This window comes from Toxoplasma gondii, chromosome X (assembly GCF_000006565.2).
Source record: "Toxoplasma gondii ME49 chromosome X, whole genome shotgun sequence".
Classification (NCBI taxonomy): Eukaryota; Apicomplexa; class Conoidasida; order Eucoccidiorida; family Sarcocystidae; genus Toxoplasma; species Toxoplasma gondii.
Window position 1 is genome coordinate 4,433,940 of NC_031478.1, and position 19,546 is coordinate 4,453,485.

The 19,546-nt window shown below is 51.5% G+C and overlaps 4 protein-coding genes across 4 annotated transcripts; 2 read left to right on the plus strand and 2 right to left on the minus strand.

Annotated features, from left to right (window-relative positions):
- Positions 1 to 116: 116 nt before the first annotated feature.
- On the plus strand, positions 117 to 5,992 carry TGME49_234520 (U2 snRNP auxilliary factor, large subunit, splicing factor subfamily protein). The gene is made up of 10 exons (XM_002368851.2): positions 117 to 695; positions 1,472 to 1,908; positions 2,298 to 2,504; positions 2,640 to 2,754; positions 3,130 to 3,232; positions 3,847 to 3,978; positions 4,362 to 4,523; positions 4,935 to 5,012; positions 5,208 to 5,336; positions 5,553 to 5,992. Exons 1-10 carry the CDS (start codon positions 541 to 543, stop codon positions 5,694 to 5,696), a joined length of 1,662 nt encoding a protein of 553 aa, XP_002368892.1. The 5' UTR covers positions 117 to 540; the 3' UTR covers positions 5,697 to 5,992.
- A 774-nt stretch (positions 5,993 to 6,766) lies between these two features.
- On the plus strand, positions 6,767 to 8,988 carry TGME49_234530 (hypothetical protein). Its single transcript, XM_002368852.2, has 3 exons — positions 6,767 to 7,109; positions 7,610 to 7,968; positions 8,461 to 8,988. The coding sequence occupies exons 2-3, from the start codon at positions 7,665 to 7,667 to the stop codon at positions 8,661 to 8,663; spliced, it is 507 nt and encodes a 168-aa protein (XP_002368893.1). The 5' UTR covers positions 6,767 to 7,109; positions 7,610 to 7,664; the 3' UTR covers positions 8,664 to 8,988.
- Positions 8,989 to 9,128: 140 nt separating this feature from the next.
- TGME49_234540 (hypothetical protein) lies at positions 9,129 to 13,648 on the minus strand. The gene is made up of 7 exons (XM_018780404.1): positions 11,875 to 13,648; positions 11,497 to 11,534; positions 11,030 to 11,242; positions 10,680 to 10,777; positions 10,349 to 10,563; positions 10,022 to 10,111; positions 9,129 to 9,620 (listed from the first exon to the last, which is right to left on the minus strand). The coding sequence occupies exons 1-7, from the start codon at positions 12,961 to 12,963 to the stop codon at positions 9,519 to 9,521; spliced, it is 1,845 nt and encodes a 614-aa protein (XP_018635851.1). The 5' UTR covers positions 12,964 to 13,648; the 3' UTR covers positions 9,129 to 9,518.
- A 1,590-nt stretch (positions 13,649 to 15,238) lies between these two features.
- Positions 15,239 to 17,282, minus strand: RPL29 (ribosomal protein RPL29). Its single transcript, XM_002368854.1, has 3 exons — positions 17,105 to 17,282; positions 16,537 to 16,602; positions 15,239 to 15,832 (listed from the first exon to the last, which is right to left on the minus strand). Exons 1-3 carry the CDS (start codon positions 17,138 to 17,140, stop codon positions 15,770 to 15,772), a joined length of 165 nt encoding a protein of 54 aa, XP_002368895.1. The 5' UTR covers positions 17,141 to 17,282; the 3' UTR covers positions 15,239 to 15,769.
- Between the last annotated feature and the right edge of the window lie 2,264 nt (positions 17,283 to 19,546).

Sequence of the window (19,546 nt, forward strand, 5' to 3'; positions counted from 1 at the left end):
CACAAGGTTGCATGCAGACGGGCGGCTGACGTCCCGTTTTTTCCGCAACAGATGAGCATGCAGTGGTGAGTACATCGAAGCAATGTCTTGCGACATCTTTCTTCTTCCACGTAAAATCGGGATCCCACGCGAACAAAAGATAACGAACAGTCATTCATACGCGCGTTCCAGTCGCTGGGGCTTGTGGATGCTGTCAGGCCATCTCAGACACCGAAAGGTATGTGAGGCGGTTTTTGGTAAAGCAGAGCCTCCATGTTTTTGGGAAGCGTTTGTATCTTCGGAAACTTTCTTTTTCAAAACAGTCTCTTCATGCTTACAGTCGGGAAACGCGCAGAATCACGGCATCTTGGCCCTCTCACTCTCAAGAGATCCGCTGCCTTGGCACAGCAGTGAATTTCTTCGCGGCGGGCACCCGCAGCCTGAGTTTTCTTCAGATTTGTCTTTTTTTTATCTCGAATAAGTGTAGAACCGGGCGTTTTGCGCGATATTTCCTCTTCCCAATTGACATCGTCTGCTACCGGGGAAGCACTAGAGAGGATCATGGAGTCTTCTGGAGCGTCGCGAGCGCGGCGGTCCCGCAGCCGCTCTGGCAGCGTCGGCCAGAGCAATGGAAGAAGCTCGAGCAAAGAAGGGAAAAAGGACTCGAAATCCCGAAGATCTCGAAGTCCAGACTCGGGGCGACACAGACGCAGCAGGTGAGTGAGGCTCCAGACCAGGTGTCGTAACACCCGATGTGAGATTTCTGTGAAGTACATCGTCCCAGTCGACATACAGAGCCGCTGTAGAGGAAAGCACGAAGAAGAGAAACGGGAAATCTTCTTGTCGCCGACGTCATATATGCGTTCCTGGGAATAGGAACACGTTTTTCACTGCGAATGCGTACGCCGTCTTTCCCCCGGTACTCTTTCATTTCCTACCTATATATAGTTATGTCTATCTATCTCTTCATCAACTATTTATATATATCTATCTATACGAATATATATACATATATCTTTATATGTTTTTCTCGCTATGCACATGTTCACATTGTTGGAAAAATCAGGGAGGGCTGTCGAGTGACGATGAAGAGTAAGGGAGGCCAAAACGTGCAGAGTTTTTTGCATGTCGTTACACCGATTCGTCGGTGTTGGTCTCTTCACTCGCCTCCTCCGGAGAGTGGTGCGCGCGTTTTGCCTTTGGCGTCCGCTGATAGCCAATGTGGTGAACTCTTGTAGTTTGTCCTCGGAACTCAACTGATCGTGAGAAATTGTTTCCTCTCAAACGCTCTCCGTTCCCGAGTGTGGGAGTGACCCGCAGGCGGCAAGGCCGTTATCCCACTGGATTCTCCTCGCGCGCACCAGAAGCTGAGCTGTTCAGGAGTTCGCACGTCTCGTGTCAGCTTGCGAGCCGGTGTCTGTTCAAGTTTTCTCCGGTTGTCTTGAGACGAAATTCACATGCAGAGCTGGTCTGAGGTATTCGCGTTTCTCAGGTCCGGCAGCACCGAGCGCCAGAAGACGCGGAGAAGCAAGTGGGACAGCAAGGTTTCGCCCTCGGCCTCCGCCTCGGCTTCGCCACCTGCGGGTGCGGCTCCGCCGACGTGCTCTTCGCTGGGCTTCGTCATGCCCACTGTGAAAGACACACCGACGGTGTACTTGACGCCGCTTGTCCTCGGCGCAGCTCAAGACCAGGTAGCCGCTGCGACGGCCACCGCAGCGGCCATCAGCAGCACGCTGAACAGTCGCCTGCAGCCGCCGCCGCCTTCCGCGCCGCCGCCAGCCTCAGGTGTCGGGGCGGCTGCTTCCGCGCCCGTCGCTAGCGCCCTGCAGAGCGCCGTGGCTGCGGCGCAGAGTCTCGGATCCACGCGAGGGCACGACACAGAATTCGATCGCAAACAGAAACGCCTCTACGTCGGCAACCTGCCTCCTGGTAGGGATCGAAATCCGAGGCCGACCTGCCGGCGCGCGGAGAGGCCTCTATAGATTTCCGGGTGGAGATACACCACCAATATCACGTTTTGCAGTTTCAGTGGAATCACTTGTGAGCGCACAAGTTGGGGCGCCATGGGTAGAGAGACACTGACAACAACTGATGCGATGGAGCCGGACACCTTCGCCCGTACCAACCTTGCTGCGCGCACATCTCGCGACCAAGCAAAGTCCTTCACACCTAACGTTTCTTTTCGTTTACAAGAAAGGGCAGCGAAGACGGTCGCCGCGACCTCCTTGAGCGAGGCGATGCTCCAACGCACTCCGGCGATCGCTTGAAACCGGAAGTTTGCGTTTTGTTCGGTGGGGGGTTTCGCTTTTTGTTTTCAGGGTCAACTCAGCCGGACGTTGTCGGCTTCTTCAATGGAGCGCTGCTGGCGGTCAATGCGCAGACTGGCTTCGTCAAAGAGGACGAAGCGACTGCCGGAGAGCAGCTTCTCCCAGTTGAGCGTTGCGAAGTCTTCAACGAGTCTTCCCGGTTCTGCTTCATTGAACTGCGAAACGAGCAGTACGCTATTCTCTGCGTCAAACTCGACGGTAGGTTGCGAGACTGGCGTCCCTGTGAGGTGTTGCTGCACTTTCATGTTTTTCCATGTTCCGCTTCCTCGATGACGAGTCGTTTCTCCTCGAACACTCGAGCCATCCGAACGCTTCGCGTGGCTGTGTTCATAGGCATCACTTACAACGGGTACTCTCTGCGCGTTGGAAGGCCGCACGATTACGTGCCTCCACCTGGAGGAGACCCCGCGCACCAGGCTTACATTCCTCTTCTGGACGACGCAAAGAAGTGAGTCCGTTGTCTCGGCACAAACCCAGCGGCTGCGGGCCTCGGCACAAATGCACCCAACCTACGCGCCTTTTGGCTCACCTAAGTCACACAGACTCGCGTTGGGAAGGAACTAGTTGTCTGTATCTGGTGTAGCAGACGTCTGTTATGCTGCGTATCCAACAATATAACTTCGTTGTCTCTGTGGTTTGCGATAGAAGCTTAGAAGCTTAACACAGTGATATTGACACCGTAAACCCTCAGCGACACGGAGTTCTGGAATCTGGCAAACATGTTGAGAGAGCAACCTCACTCAACTAGCGTCTCTCTGATGTACCTCTCCACTGCGAGCGACAGGCGCATCTTGAGTGTGTGGTTTCTCTCCCCGTTGTGCAGGGTGAAAAGGGAAGAGAAGAGAGAGAAGCCCAGTCGCCCGGAGACAGGCCCAAACAACAAAATTTATATCCAGAACCTTCCTCCGGAAATGGGCGAAGAACAGGTACTATCTACATCGGAAAAAAGTGGAACCTGAAGCGACAGAGAGGAACGGGCGGGGCCGGAGTAATGTTGGACACACCGTTTGCGTGTACATCTTTGTATATCTAGTTGTATGGCTTTTTATCCCCAGCTTAGTCTCCAGGCACATACCCAATACTGCCGATCGATTGGGAGATTATCACCTTTTCTTGCAAGTCGTCTTACTGTAATTACTTCATACGCAAACCCAGGCGCTGCGCGCAAGGCCTGTCTCGAAGGTAGCGGACAGTGCTTAAACTCTAAACCCTCTGGGGATCCGACTTATTGAAACGGCAACAAGGGCCATCGACAGTGTCTACCGAAGTCAAGGGGAGTCGAGTAGAGGGAAAGGAATTCCCCGAGTTCTTCGTTCTGAATGCATTACCCATGGCGGGCCAGAATCCCGACCTTTTTTATGTCGATGTTCACAGTGGTGTAACTCAAATTGAATAGACGGAGACATTATAGTACCTAGGATACTGAATATGGCTCATGGTCTAGCCATGATCTTGAGGTTCTCAAAATCGGCGTTGTACGGAGGATATGTTCACCTTTGAATTCCTGGCGAACGCTCTCTTTGTCGGACTTGCTCGGCAGGTCCGCGATCTTTTGGAGCAATTCGGGACACTCCGAGTGTTGAATTTGATTAGGAACGTGCAGACCGGACAACACAAGGGCTACGGTTTCTTCGAGTATGAGGACCCCGAAGTGACAGATCAGGCAATCCTGGTAAGTTCCCCCGTGTTTTGTCGAGCATGCAGCAGTTCCTGAACGAGTTTGCCGCGACGAAACGGATGGCTTACCACACTGAGTTGTCTCAGGTTGCGTCTTGCGTTAGCCGTTTACCTTCAAGAACTCTGGGAATCTTTTAGCAGATGTAGTGGGTGTCGTCTGCGGTTGCCGCTGTCTCATCTCTTCGCTACGAGACTTGTTTTCTGCCACTCTCTCTGGTCTCTCGTCTGCGTGAACTTTCTGGAAGTTCTGTTGGTGTCACCCAAATTTTCTTAAAAACGAGATTGGATCGAGGTTTAGGCAGGGATGCGAGCAAGCGTTAATTCGTCGGGTGCAACAATGCGTTGCCATTCGGTTGTTCTCCGCGTGACTCTCGCCAGGCTCTCAATGGCTTCGTCTGCGGCGCGAACATGCTCAGTGTCCAGCGAGCCAACTTCTCAGGATCTGTCGTAACCAGAGAAACGAATCGAACCATGGCGGTAACAAGCTTGCCCAACTCGATGACGCAGAAGCTTCTCTCTGATCCTCTCGTCGCAGTTCAGGTGGGACAGAGCGCCTTTAGAACGACTTTCGTAGGGCACCGCTGTGCGACGAAGCCTCTGTGGACAGTGCGTTCGGAGGTAGAAAACGAAATCCACTTACGTTTTTCGTCTGCCTTTTAGACCTTCTTGAGCTCTTTACGCTCGGAAAAGAGTTCCCTGCAGGCGTCCCCGGTGTCCCTAAAGGTCCTTGCAAATCGTCTTGTGACCCGATGGCAGTTCTGTGTGTTTCAGTCTGTAATCGTCTTCCCATTATGCCTCTTTCTCGCTTCTGTGCGTGGTTTCTTTTGTTTTTCGCTGTTGGCGGGGTTTGCTCCCTTTTGTTTGATTGGTGGTTCAGCGTTGTGCACGCAGGGACCAGGTGGCCGATCTGCGGAGGAAAGAGGTGCTTCTGTGCCCGTGTCTCTCACGCAGGTCCAAGCGGCGCGGAAAATTGGCGAGCGCCCCTCGAAGGTGGTCCAGCTCTTGAACTGTGTTTATCAGGAAGACCTGGTAAGGCTGCACAGCACTTGAGCCAGAGGCGTGAGACAGTGGGAAACTGCCCGTGGAGCGGGAGATTTGTTTCTTCAGAAGTGAAACGCCACGTCATTGCCACAGTGGCGGCGTTTAGTTCACTGAGAGTGCCACTTCACCACGCGGCACCGCGCCGAATTCTAGACGAAAAATGCTTTATGTTTTGCTTCGCAGATTGACCCGAAAGAGTACGAGGCCATTTGCGACGATATAAAACAGGAAGCCGAAAAACACGGCGCTCTCGAGGAAGTGCTTGTACCAAAGCCTAACGAAGATCTGTCCTACCGCGAAGGTGTTGGCAAGGTAAGGCTGTGGTGAGGTACACATAGCGACTGAGTCAGAAGAAAAAAAAGTACCCTGGCCCCAGTGGCTTGTTTTCTATCGGACCTGATGACAGGGCGTAATCTGAAAATGCAGAAATGCGTTCACTGTGGGATAGTAGTGGCTGCTAGATGTGTTCATCGTTTGGAACTTGGCGCCTCCAGGGTCTAACGTTGAATCGGTTCCTTTCTTCTTCAGGTCTTTTTGCGATACAGCGACGTCACCGCCGCGCGGAAGGCTCAACTCATGTTGAACGGGAGGCGGTTCGACTCGAATCGCGTGGTGTGTGCCGCCTTTTTCCCGGAGGAGAAATTCGCGGCGGGTCGTTACACGCTCACATGACCGAAAGTGCAGTTGTTCTACCGTTTTAGAACCTCACAATGTTGTTTGTTTCTACTGTTGCGTCCACCCCTCTAACTTCTCTTTGCTGAATGCCGATTTCTGATGACTGGATGCACAGCAGCAGTCCGTCCCCCCGCGAGCCAGACGATTGACACACGTTCTAGGTCTAGTCACGAGATAGTTAGACCTCAAATGCCCACGTCTTCCATCTTAGGCCGCGTCTCTATCAAGAGAAATGCACAGGCGAAGGATTCGTTGCTCCCCTGCCGGCTGCACATATACACAGCGGATTGCACCCATCGGAGTTTCATCGAGAAAAAACAAAGAACGGCTGGCTACATGAACGGTCCAGAAGCAAAAAAGCACCGAGTGTCCGTCAGCAGTTTCCTAGTTTTTATAGTTGTTTTAAGCAGCACTTTGCGTGGCGACAGGGAACAACACCACTTAGTGTCTCGGACGAAGGCCCGATGGAGCTTCAACGCTCGCGGCGGAAGAGAGTTGTTGATTTTCACTTCGATTTCAGCTAGTGGAGTATTTGACACTCGTGTCAGAACGTCGTGTAGTTAGGACGTGTTCGCGGGCTTTGAATGCAACATGTTTTGCTCTTCCCTGACGCTTTCGGGCAGCCAGCTACACCGCTCAGGCCGTTTGCCGCCACGAGACGGGCTATCTCTCAGGTGTGCCGCCGATGCACGACGCACTGGAAGTGGCGATCACGCTTCACCCTAGGTGCGGAGGGAGCCGAAAGAGGCTTGTTTGACTGGCAGAAACAGTTTTAACAAGACCACACGCAATAAAGTATGTTCGCGAAAAAAGTAAGACCGAACACTCGAAGAAAAATCACAGCAAACAAGCGGTTAGCCTCCCCCCGTGAGGCGCGTCGCTGTAGACACGGCTGCAGTAGCACTGGCACAGCGAGTCTCACTAGCGAGTGGAAATAGGGCTGGCGAGTCTTTTCGCACTGTCTGCATGGCGCGATCCCTCTCTGCGGTGCTGTTGCCCGCGTGCATTCAGAGGAACGAAACGAAACAAATGACGCCTTCTTCGCGGCTGGTGGCTGTTTTCCATTTGTTTGTAGAGCCGGCGCTGAAGCGGTCTGTGTCGCGATTCTGAAAAACGCACAAAAGCCTAGAAAAGTGTTGGGTCTGAAGAAACCCAGTTCCACGCAGGCGGTTTCTTACCGCATAGCTGCGTACAGATTCGGCAGAGGTGCGAGGTGACCAGCTGGGCCAGACTACGTTTTTGTGCTCGTATTGTGTTTGGTTCCCTTCGCCGCTGTTAGTTTCAGAAATTTCAACGTTTACTAGGGATAAAGCCCTTCGAAACACTTGTCAACACGATTCCGGAGGCCGAGCCCTCCAGCGGAGAACCCACAGGCTACTGGAGTTTTTCACGTCTACCAAGGCCGAACCGGTGCGTTGTTTTGTTAATTGTCCAGTGCTATTTTTAGAACTCGTGCATGTATCTTGGAACCCCTGACCCGTATGTTGGTAACGGCACATGGGTATGGGCAACTGTCGGAGTGTCAATTCAGAACTGCGACGGAGTGTGTCGTAATGCGAAAGCCACGAGACTTCCGTTTGCGCTGGTAGTGAAGGAAGTGCGTTTCTTTCTGGAACAGGACGCTCCTCACCTTTAAGAAGGTAACACCGTTCGGTCTTGTCTGTCTGAAGCCGTATGCAGTGTCGCTTCTCTCTGGTCTTCGTACGTGAGCATGTGCAGTGTAAGTGAGCACTCACAGAAGCATTCACGATATCCACGTACTTCCGTGTGTCGAGAGGGATTTACTTCCGAAGGGCACAGTGCGTGACGGAAACCTCGCTGAGTGTTCGGGCCAGTTCCAGTAGTTCGTTTTTTTGGCTGTCACATGTTTTCCACGCATAGTTTGCAGAGTATTTCCGTGGTGTGTGCAGAGGCAGGCACTGCCATCCTAAAGCACAGAGAGACTCTTCAGCGTACCGGTGAAAAATGGAGAAGATGTCTGTTTCACTGAAGGCTTTGTGCCTGGCGCCGTTCAACGCGTCGGACTTCAAGGCGGCAGTGTTTGGTGGCTTGTTTGGCGGCTTGGCTTCTTTTTTGGTGACTCACCTTCTGCTTGAACTGACCTTCAGCCCGTTTTTCTCAGTGTTCTTTGCAATTCTTCTCGCTTCAATTGCTGGTCTTGTGATCCAGCGAGCCCTTGCAATCGACCCCCCTGTCCCGCCTCCGGCTCTCGGCTTCGCCGACGAAGATGATTCTCTGGACTTGGACCCGGACACTTCTCTGCACAGCCGTATGTATTCCACGCAAATGCAGACTCGGAACCTCCTCTTTGCATTTGCGTTCATGATTATCCTCAGTGCTCTATTTGCGCTCTTCGTCGACAAGGCCTGGTTCTCAAGCATCAACTGGGTTGTGAAGATTCCCATGTACTGCTTGCTGGGAAATACGCTTTGTTTCCTACTCGTTTTTGCCGGCGTCGATATTGTCAACTTCTACTGCGACATGGTGTGGTGGGAAGGACGCGGAAACTCCTGCGGTGTCGGCGGAATAACCGGCTGCTTCTCTGATACGGCAGGTCTCCCCGGGCAGCCGTCTGCCCCGTTGCCTGTCCACAACTCTGCACAAGTCTGTGTGCTGCTCGTAGGTTCTCTGCTACTTGGAAGTGTTTTTGGTTTCTTCTATGGTCTCTTTGATCATGACGACGTGTACGCGTCAGTGCGACTGATCCAAGACCGGTATGTCTGTGTACCAATTGCTGTTATCATTGGCACATTCACGGCAGTCCTCGCAGCCAGACTCGGCAGAGGTCCTGCCCCAGATGCCGCGCCATTATCCGACAATGCCTGGACCGGTCGGACCGGCTCTTCAGGCCCGGGAGGCAGAGGGAACGCTGCAGACGCGAAGCAGATGTCCACCGAAGAATTTCTCAATGACGACGAAGAAGAAGGTGCCATGCTATTTGGACACAACGCGCTCGTCGCGTGAGGAGACTTGGCTGTTGGTACACATCGGCAAAACCGTTCGGGACGCCGCTGTGCGCCGGGCAAGTTGGGTGCCGGCGGCACCACCCGCGTTCGCTCACTCGAGCCAGAACATGTTCTTCCTCACGACGTCGGATCCAGGCAAAGTTTGTGCAGTTCGGTGCATTGGAGCGTGCGGCGGGTAACGTGTTTCGGTTTACCAATGGTTCACCGACTGATGCTTTTTTCAAAACTTGCAGGTAGTATTAAACTGTATGTGGAACTAGCCCCCCTGTCGGCGGACCTCGTGTGGGGTCTATGTGCACAGTGTAGCGGGGCTCTGCGTGGAAGCGTCCATGGTTGTTGTGGCAGCCAACACGAATCGAGCCGTGAGGGGCGCGGAACGCTGCTGTAGCAAGCGAAACAGCCAGAAGTAGCAAGCCGAGGCGTGAGGGAGCAACCTGACCAAATGTAGACAGGTCAGCAGTAGTGAGATAAAAACCTTTTAAAAGACGAGGCAACTTAACAAGTTGCAAAACACCGGCACATCGCACGGCGTGGAGTCATGCGCCCTGTCTGTACAAGAGGAAGGCTTCAAACAAAAACAGCAGACAAGCCGGTCGAGCTGGAGACAAAGAGAAGAAACTAGTCCGTCAGGACCCCTAATGTAGGCACATAAAGCTTTGGCTGACAATATGCCACACCTTTTTCCAAATAAACTCGTAGCATGAGTGAGACCGCAGCGGCTTCTGCAATGGATATGCCACGGGCGGATCAACTTCCTGTATATAACGGTTTTTGAGGGTTCGAAACCGTACAGAGGAGTCCCGCGCCTGCTGTAGGCTTATGACACTCATATTTCGCCGTCATAGCGTTATTTTTAGTACTCCATTTCATCTGGAGCCAGCTGAAGATTTTCTTCGTCGCTCTCTATGAGAAGTGATGCTTCACGGCCTTCGACTGGAGGTTCCGTTGCGTTTTGCTGCAACCGCAACAGGCATACAAGAACGGAGCGCAGTTGACCCGTTCTTTTTTTCCACAGGGTAAAATTAACCTGACGTGAGGGCTCAGCGTGACTAAACCATGGTAACAGCAGATGCATGAAATGACGCGTAAGGTGTATAAATCTGTATGCTTTCAGCAGAGACACATGCGAACAGAAATGTGGTAATGTAGGAGACATGAATGCGATTCGGATAATCACAACGGAGACCGTTCTTGATGTATTATGTGACACATAAGAAAGCATGAACATCACTTCTATCGGTCGGTTTATCTCTTCCGCTCTGCATCTTCGTATAAATGCCCCTATACACACGCACAAAAAGTAAAAAGAGCACGTGATTGATCAATTTAACTATTTTCAAGAGTTGTGTATCTCACCTTCATTACTTGGCTATGAGCAGAGATCAAGATTCCCGCCGAAGTACTCGCCACCCCAAGCAGAAATAGCGGCAACGAATTTGTATATTCCTGAAAAAATGTGCATCGGACATTCGCATGCTAAGTACTTATACTGTAATTGTGTAAGCATCCTAGTACTCATTTTGCATACACCCTTTTTCTTCACGCAGACACACCCAGCCCCCTGCATTGGGGATGTCTTACGTATGTATGGTACCGGTTCGCTGTGTCCGCCCAAGGCGACTGGGCACATGAATTCGTGTGAGGAAAAAGATGAAATTGACTGTCTCCTTTTCAATGGCTTACCGAGAAAACCCAAATGCCGCCAACGCTGTTCATGCAGATAAGAATGCCATTGTAGACGGGGCCGACGAATGAGGCAGGGTATCTGGATAAACTGAATGACAGATACACAACCTGCCCCAGGGCGGCTGCTGCAGCAAAGGCAGCGAAGATCCAAGTGTAAGGTAGGGTCCAAAGTTTCGTGTCCTGGAACGCATCCGTCCACAAAACAACTGCACCTGCAAGGACGCACACACATTCATTCACTCAACTGGATTTTCAATCGCTTTCTCGCTGCCGCCGATCATCCCGCAGTTGACAACACGGTGCCTTCAATTCCGTGCGTCGATCGTACCTTTTCCACAAACATTAGATATTGCGCCAAAGAGTCCAGGCAACAAAGCAGTACACATGGATACTGCTATGAGCGGAAGTTTTGTAGAATAAACCATCCTGCACAAACAACGGACACCACATGAAGCAATGTTCACAAGAGGTGGCGCTGCTGATACAGACATGACACGACCTCGTGGAGCGTGTCCGCCTTTATGTTACACGTTATACAAGACAGTCTCCTTCTCTTTCATCAGTTTTCGAACCCTCCACTTTTCCTGCACATTTTCAAGGCACACTTCGCTTGCGGGTTCGACCCAATGTACGCGGACCTGGTGAAGTTTAACGACTACGCGTTAATGGGAACCTCACTTATGGGAAACGACGGCAGCAAGCAAGATAGCGGCGAAGGTCACACTACAGAAAACGATGAACGCGACTCCGTTTACAGTGAATTCCTTGATGTCAGTCGTGTTGTGACCGAAAATAACCACTTCCGTGATGCCGCTGACAATCAACAGTCCGCCAACGACATCCCGCCAACCTAGTTTCTCCGACAGAAGGATCCGCGCAAAAACGAGAGACCTGGTAGGGCAAGAAACGCAGCAAATACTTGAGTATGAGTGACTGTGCTTTGCACCCAAGTCCCGTAGTGGATGCCAAAAGTACTAGAGAACGGAGCATTCTCTGTTGCTGCTTATTCCAGTGAGATATGAATGCTTGTTTCTGCCTGGGGCAATATGGACTCAAAATGAAACTCTAGATTACAGACTAAAGTGCTGATGCATGCAGGCGGTTAATGTACGCAGGCTGCAAGCGGCGCCACATGCTCTGCTTACCCGAGAGTGTGGAGCCCTCCGAACATCGCGACGACTGACTGAAGTGACAAACGATACCGCAGAAATTAGTCGGTCATGAAGTCGTACGTATTAACAGACTGGCACTCCAGTGCCTGGTGCACTAGACGCGTTTACTTGCGTGCACACATACAACCACAAGCCCATACAGTGCATCATTTATGCATATATCTAGATATTAATGAACTGCTATCTAATATATATATATATATATATATATATATACTCGTGCTGATTCAGATATGCTTGTGCGCTTTTGTTCACAGGATCGGGTGTCGATAGGCGTAATGTCATCGATCGAAGTCAGGATATGTTTCCCTATCAATTTCTCAAGAGGGTTCTCTTCACCCGCTGGCTTACCACGGCCGCAAATCGGTAGGATACGAGTGTCAGAAAAGGATTGATCACGACGCTCAGAAACATTCCAACGATCCAGAGAGGTCTCATATGAAGAGGCCGCGGAACGCCTTGATTTGCCGCATCTGCTTGGGTAGATTCCCGCGCTTCTCTTTCCTTCACGAAGGAATACCGAAGGACGCAGTCTCCCAGAGCCCCCGCCAGCGCGGCTACGGCAGCACAAATTATGCCTGCCCACCATAAGTTGTTCTTTGAGATGAGAGCGGTGAGTGTCAGACCGCTGAGTGTCCCGCTGGAAGGCATAAGGGATCTACTCGGATTTGAGGCTAGCCTTTGAGGGCTAGAATCGGCCGCGGTCTGGTCCACCCATGTGCGGTGGCTGGTTACCCTCTCAGCACGACCATATCGTGGCCTCCTCACGCGAGAGCTGAAGAAATTGCCGCTCGCTCCATACTGTATCGGCACGAAATTCTGTCCCAGATGCTCGGCCATTTCAATCGCTACTGTGCCGGCGCCTGCACCTTTACCAGCGGCCAGTCCGTGGGTCTCGGAGTCCCTGACCGCCAAAGAATTAGATGTTCCACTCGCGCCACCCGAGAAGTGAGCGTGTGCAAGCATGCCATCACCTCTCGGAGACTTTAATTCCCCCACTTTCGACGTTAGAAAACTGTTGGAGGGACGAGCTAAGCTTCCACGATCTGAAGGTGCCACGCCCGCAGTTTGAGGTGCTCCGTTGTTCAGGAGCTTCTGAATCAGTTTAGCTCTTGGAACCCGTTTAGCGTAGCTCTCCAGCGCCTTCCACAAGGTCGACAGCGCGTGGATCTTGCGATCAGCAATGCCGACGGTGGAAACGGACATGGCTGCGTTCAGTTCCTGAACGTGTTGAGGGTCGAACACCGCGGATTGCTGGACCATGGAGTAGTCCTGCTGCTTCTGGTGACGACGCAACTGCCGAATGCGGGGACTCTCCGCCCTTCTTTTTCTACGGACGCTCTTATCATGCTGGTCTTCCTCACCCAATGCCAGCACGTTGTGAACAGCTCCGCCCTGCCATAGGGGGGTGGGTGCCCCGCCTCCCCCAGACAGCCCCATGGCGACGAGGGAGCTATTTCCCCTCCTCGAAAAAGACGCTTCTAGCTTGGAGAACTCAACAGCTGTGAAGGTCTATCCACATCGCGAAGCTGGTTCAAAAGCAGACGGTTTTTCTCGCACCGTCAAATAAGTCCGCCACGCGCACCGGGCCCCGCAGGAGGCACTCCCGTCGCCGGCTGCTCACTACGAAACGAACTGGCTAGTACAAATTTCATGGCAACGTCCTCGCCCATAGGAGTTCTTCTGGGAGAAAGATTTCGCTCGGAAGGAGCGCAAGAGAAGATTTCACGGTGTTTCTTTGGAGAAGACAGAGGCGCAAGTATAGCAGCGTTGTTATGACAAGACACAACCACGCTAGGGGTCACCAGGAGAGAGTCAAGATTACGAAACGCAGAACAGGAACAGTGGAATCATGACTTCGACCCCGTATGAACATTTGAAGGGCTTCTCTGTGAAAACATATACAAAGCATCTTTTGTTTACGCTTGCATACTTGGTAGCCGCTGCCCTACCGGTTGGGCTTGCTACGCATGCCGGCCCCGGCTGACAGCTGCTCAACGCGATACCAAGTTAGCCCCGATGAACGCACGCCACTAAAAGGACACATCGATTTTCTTAACGAGCCAAGCCCAAGGAAGGAGAGTAATCCGACAAAATTTAAGTTCTTCGATCTGTTAATGTCAAGGCTTTTGCTTCTGTAAGCGTCCCAGCTCAATGGAGACGGACCTGACACCGTTGCCTTTGAATACGGCTAGCTGCACGGAAAAGCAACGCGCTGGCACTTTGTCGGCGGTTTGAGACACAATTTACGTATCTCCGCCACTGGATACTGTGAGAAGTAGAGTAGAGTTCTTTTTGAGACCGGACTGAAAGGAACGGTCATAGAAGAGGATGCGGCAAGACATCCGAGCAGCGCTGGTAATAGGGAAATTTTCCGTGCACAACAATTACCGTGCGAACAAACGTATGTTTGACATTTATTGAAGGATGTCGGGAATTCATTCATTGGTTCAAGCGTGGACGGATCGCAGTACGCCACGTTTAGTAGCACTCAATTCTTGTGCAATTTAGCTTACGCCGACTGTGAGCTCCCACCCCAGAAAAATCAAGGTCACCGCTGGCTCGTGATCTGTTCTATCACAGGTGGCTGAGATCTGTTCTTGCACAGGTGACTGTGATCCTCTGCACCGTGTCACTTTTTTGTGAAGATGTGGATACTTTTTCGTTCTGTTATTTTCTCGAATCCTCATCCCAGCAAACTAGGTGGCATCTCTTAGAGGCAAGTCACCCGCAATTCACGTCGTGCCAAGACCTCCCCACAGCGTGGACATTGTCTGCGTAGCAGCTCTCATGATCATAGACAGAGTGTTTGGTTGCATTAGCTGAATCACTTGCTTGTCTTTAACCCTCCTAGTAAACTTTCACACGCTCGGCGGCAGCCAGCTGCATTTCTTCTTTGCTAACGGCAAACCACGGGAAGGAGAGGGACTTGTGTGACAACTCTTACACCAATGCTTTTCTCAACCCCACCTCCTGAGGTACATCCAATCTCGGCACTTCTTTGCCGAGTCTCTGGGCTCCCGTGCGTTTGCAGAACGCAAAATCTCACGCAGTGAAAATGCGAATGTGGTAGATGCCTTGCAGTACGCGTTGCTCTCCGTTGTTTCTGATCAATTTTCTCGTAGAAACACTGAAGTGTTCAGATGATAGAAGGGCAACGGTCCGTGGCGAAAATTAGTCAGATGCTAATAACTGTGCGGTTTTCTTGATGGACGGCAGGCAATCAGACGCAAGTTGTCTCTCGTTCCAGCTTGTACCGCCCATGAAATATGTTCGTATACCGTACGTGCGCTTATCGCAACCGTTGCAATCGACTACTATCCCTTGCCCCTTACTATGCAGCTAATGCAACATAGATACAAATTTGTTCTCATCCTGTACGAGTCGGACTGCTGCACTGTAAAACCTTTCTATAGCCGGTGCCGCTCGCAAATTACAGTGTGCTGAAACATTGCGTTGGCAAGACACTGCGGATGTCCACCCTTCTTCGAGAGCATCCACAGGGACCTGGTCGCCATACCTGCCTGACGCTACTGCGATGACGGGTTCCGACTTCTCAGAAGTAGACTCGGAGCCAAAGTTGCTTTCTGTTTACAACGCTGAGATGACCCTGCTCCGCTTCACTATTAGCTACACTCCTTCCTCCATAAACTCAAGAGAGGAAGCTAACTTTCGTACGGCGTAAGCCTGTCACCTTTCGAATGCGTGGGGGAGTGACAGTCGAGGTGTGCAGAGTGAGGGAAAAGGCTCTGCCACGATATTAAACCGCATGTGCAGTCATTCTCTCTGGAAGTTTCTCGCTCGCTACCAGCTACTGAAGATGTCACGGCGCCCCGCTCGTCGTCCCCTCTGGAACAACTCTATACGACAGAAGATGCTTATGGGGCAACTTAATACTATGCCCAATTGTAGGGATTACAACTGCAAATAGCCCGCACGAGCCGCTGTTCGCAGTGAATCCTAAGCAATTTGTACCAGCCATCAGACGAGGACTCGTTAGGAAGGAAGTGTTTACATCTATCGCCTCCGACAGTCCGTTTAGAGGTGGTCACCACACAAAAGCCACACCAAAGAACCTTGACCCCTTGGTCCAGACCCCGGCAACGAGGCCATAGTGACAGTGTTTGGCAGACAACTTGCACTCCCGGACGTTTCAACTGACTGTTTCACTGACAAGCCCCTCACTAGTGATTTTTCACACCACGGCGCTAGGAAGCCTGCCAGCTGCGCGGGGCTGGCCGCTCGTTTAGTCGGACTTCATCATGCCTCTCTTGCACGCGCGCTGGTTGCGCAAGAACTTCGGGCACATCTGTACCAGCACACACCACAAAAGACAACTGCCAGTTAGGCTCTGTTGGAAACTGTCACACCACTGACATTGAATAAACATGCGCGTACCCGAAAAAGCGAACACAAACATCGTTGACCGTGCGAATTCGTTTTACTCTTTGCCGCACGCACACCGTCAGACTGACGTGCAAAGTTTTCCACACCAGGTGGTTCAGTGTCCTCAGGAGAGGACTCGAAAGTTTGTCATCAGCGGGTGTCGTGATCAACTCAGGAACTTTTCTCCCCAACGCAACTGCGTGCACACCTTTTTACCACTTGCTTTTCTCCAAAACCGACTGTTTTACTACACACTACTTGGAAACGCCGGATATTTCGCCATCGGGAACACAGACATGTCGCTGACAATGGATCCGTGGCCAACTGACACACTTTCAGTATTAACTATAGGTATCTATCTTTGACGGGAAAAAGAAGTCTGTATAGTGAGCTGGTAAAAAAGAGCTACATTCTCCGTTTCAACAAGCTGACCGTGAATGCGTGACAGGTTTGTGCTGCGACGCTTTGCTCCCGAAAACTTTTGTCATAGATGTTGACTGGCCTTATGTTTTGGATAAAACGACGGGGAGCGGCGTAAAACTCCCGTGGGCACAAGACGCGAATCAAGGAACTGCATTTGATAGCGATGCGCGGTGAATATTCCCTGATTGAGAATCACTTGCTTACCCCCTTGGTGGACATCTTTCTCTTCCTCTGAGGCTTCTTAATACCGTTACGGTGAGCCTTCTTGTTCTGCAAGCATCAATAATACACAAAGTATCAGAAAAAAGAAGCTATGAGCACATGGGGATGAAAGAGCTCGACACTTTTAGGCGTGCTCTCCTGACCCTCTTCGACGACCGTTTCCACCGGGTCTCAGTATATCGCACCAGAGATCCTGGTTGAACGCAAAAAATTCGCAGAGATTAATCTCGTCGCCGCTGCACGCAGTGACTGGGGAGACGCCTTCTTGAAAGGGTAGACCTTTTAAGACCCCGATGAGAGAGAATTCCAGTCGCATGCAGCCGGCCACAAGGGGAACAGAGATCCTCTCGATGAAACATCGGCGTACAACTGGATGCAGAATTTGACACCCTTCACTTCGATCTGACAAGACGAATCGAACCATGGCAATCTACAGAAACCAATTCAATCCAATTTGGCGTTTCCTAGTACACCCCGCTGAAACACCAAACTTATTTTTTCCCTTGCTGCGGCAGTCGAGAAACGACGCAGAAATGCCTGTGTTTCGTACCTGGTTGTGGTTGGTGTGGTTCTTTGATTTCGCCATTTTGCCGAGGGTTTGTTTGCAATCGACCACAATCGAGAAAAGTACACAACAGAAAAGTTACCGAACGCCAGGCAACAGAGAAAAAGACGACGTAGGAACCCCACCTGCAATGCGATGGCGCTCAGGCGTAGTACGCAGTGTGGCATATCGCATGGTCGTAGCTCTCCCTGCAGAGTTGTGTGGGGCTGTGCGAGGCGCTGCGGAATTTTTTCGAATTGTGCATGCAAAGTGGCCCGACCGTCTCGCCAAGAAACTGGAACGGTTTTGCGCGTACTGCCTCTCGACCTACTCTAGGTCCGAGATAGCAAAGAAACAAACACATGCTCGAAAAAAGGTCTTCTGTGCACCACGTGAGGCGCGCTGCAGGCAATTTGTTCACCTACACCTACACTTGATCCAGGAGGAATTTAGCAATGGCGTGCAGAAGAGGGGGGAAGGCCGAAGGACTAGTAGATGCATGTTATGACGTTTACTTCAGGTATAAAGCAGATGACGTTCCTTCGTGATCATTTCGCGGCAAGATCTCTACTGTTTTGGATCCTTATACGTCTACCACCGCTGAGTTTGTATCGCTGTCGACGCCCGGAACAAAGAATCCGAGACAGAGTCTACTTGCCCAAATCAGACAGAAACTGGTATCGCAGATTTTGAAAGTCTAAATAAAACAGAAAGGAGAGACGAAGGAAGGAGAGAAGAAAATGGAGACACAAGGGAATAAATGAATCCTGGAAAGGATGGGACTCCAGACGCTTTTTCTCCTTTCTGCAGGGATGCACCGGCATCTGACCATTTAGACACTAGTAGCGTTGGTTCACACGCTGGACTCCTGTTTCATGGGAGACTCAACAGCCACTACTTTACTGACGTATGCTCGCTACGTTGAGTCCTTGATTTACGGTTGAAGGGTCTGGATGTGTGATAAAAGACCGCTTTTCCAGATGTGCTCCGACGCGGTTTGTTTTCTACAGGTCGCGTGACAAGACACTTAAGTTCTTGACTAGGTTGCTCCCGGAAGAATGCTTGTTCCGAACCTGTACTTTTTAACTCAGTTAATTAGGATTAGGCTTGATATTCTGTTGTGACCGCTCACCACGCTCACTGTGGATAACATGAATCCCAACAAGTCACAGATGATGGGTGGAATTACTTTTACTTTTCTCACTGCACGGTGTTTTGTGAAACTCTCCGACGGTGCTTCAAGAGCCACATTGGAAGACTGAATTCATCGCTCCGGGAACTCGACCGCAAAGGTGGCAGCGCAGACAGTTCGTTACGTTGATAAGTCCCCGTTACTTCTATGATCCCAGGATGGTTCAATAACTCACAGTTTACCGAGGAGGTTAGCAGGAAGGATACTGCCAAAGTTAGTATCACGATATACATGATCCGTGTTCGAAATCTTCAAATATACGCTTGCGACCTGGCACGCCATCTGCTGCTTTCCTGCTGCCCTGGTTGCGGCTGGTGTGTGTACGTTTACAGCTTTCAGGGCAGTGCCTTGCAGCTTGTTGGGCAGAAAAGGTGCAGTCATGGGTTAACGAACACCGCCGTTTAGGTATGTGGCCTGTTCGGGGAACTGGCAATTTCACTGTGCCCAACAGGCAACGGACACCGAGATCAGGTGCTCGCGAACGGGGTTCCGTGAGGAGTGTTTGCTTCTTTCGACTACCAGAAATCACTCGGTCGTATCGGCGTGGACGCCTCGAACCGCGTGTCGTTCGAGAGTAACGATTTCGTTCAAAGTTTTCCCGCCTAGTGCAGTGATGATCCCTCGAATGTTTCTTCCGCTGGGGGCCCGTTCCTGCCGGGAGCGCGTCTCCGGCTAGGGAGCCTTGCTCGCAGCAATCAAGGCCTCTTGAAGCCTCGGAGCCCCGTCGCGGGTGTAGGGTGCCGAGTGTCTCGCCTCTCGCTTCTCTTTCGACGTTCCCTGGTGGACGACAGACCAGGGACAACTTCCATAGGTTTCTCTTCTCCCTTTCTCGTTTTTTTCCCCTGTCAGTTTAGGGGATGCACAGGCAGAGAGACGGTGGAAAGACGCATGCAAACGCGAGGCGCGAAGAAGACAGACAAAACATTCGTTCGCGAGCGAGGCATCGGAGACACTTGCGGGCACGGCAACGCCCCACAGGAGGCCATTCGCTTCGTCGTGGAAAGCCCTGGATCTCAGGACTGAGAAGCGGTTTCAGAAGAAAGAGCGAGGGGAAGAACAAGACGCGAGTCTCGTCTCATCAAAACAGAAATGGCCCTTGTCCCTCTGGAGAAGGCGGTGAAGACTGGAGAGACAGTTGGGATGTTTCTCAGAGCGCCTTTGTTTTCGGCCGATACGGCGGGAAGCAGAGCGCCCGCCGAAAAACGTTTTTCTTCGTCATTGTCTCACTCGCCGCGAACGCATGCAAATGCTAGAAA

Coding starts and splice junctions, on each gene's coding strand:
- TGME49_234520 (XM_002368851.2), top strand. CDS start 541: ATGGAGTCTTCTGGAGCGTCGCGAGCGCGGCGGTCCCGCAGCCGCTCT. Junction 1,909..2,297: donor CGTCGGCAACCTGCCTCCTG/GTAGGGATCGAA, acceptor TTTTGTTTTCAG/GGTCAACTCAGCCGGACGTT. Junction 4,524..4,934: donor ATCCTCTCGTCGCAGTTCAG/GTGGGACAGAGC, acceptor TCTCTCACGCAG/GTCCAAGCGGCGCGGAAAAT.
- TGME49_234530 (XM_002368852.2), top strand. CDS start 7,665: ATGGAGAAGATGTCTGTTTCACTGAAGGCTTTGTGCCTGGCGCCGTTC. Junction 7,969..8,460: donor GGACACTTCTCTGCACAGCC/GTATGTATTCCA, acceptor CATTCACGGCAG/TCCTCGCAGCCAGACTCGGC.
- TGME49_234540 (XM_018780404.1), bottom strand. CDS start 12,963: ATGGGGCTGTCTGGGGGAGGCGGGGCACCCACCCCCCTATGGCAGGGC. Junction 10,564..10,679: donor ATCTAATGTTTGTGGAAAAG/GTACGATCGACG, acceptor GCGTCCTTGCAG/GTGCAGTTGTTTTGTGGACG. Junction 10,112..10,348: donor GCGGCATTTGGGTTTTCTCG/GTAAGCCATTGA, acceptor ACATTTTTTCAG/GAATATACAAATTCGTTGCC.
- RPL29 (XM_002368854.1), bottom strand. CDS start 17,140: ATGGCGAAATCAAAGAACCACACCAACCACAACCAG. Junction 16,603..17,104: donor ACCACACCAACCACAACCAG/GTACGAAACACA, acceptor TGATGCTTGCAG/AACAAGAAGGCTCACCGTAA. Junction 15,833..16,536: donor GAAAGATGTCCACCAAGGGG/GTAAGCAAGTGA, acceptor GTGCTGGTACAG/ATGTGCCCGAAGTTCTTGCG.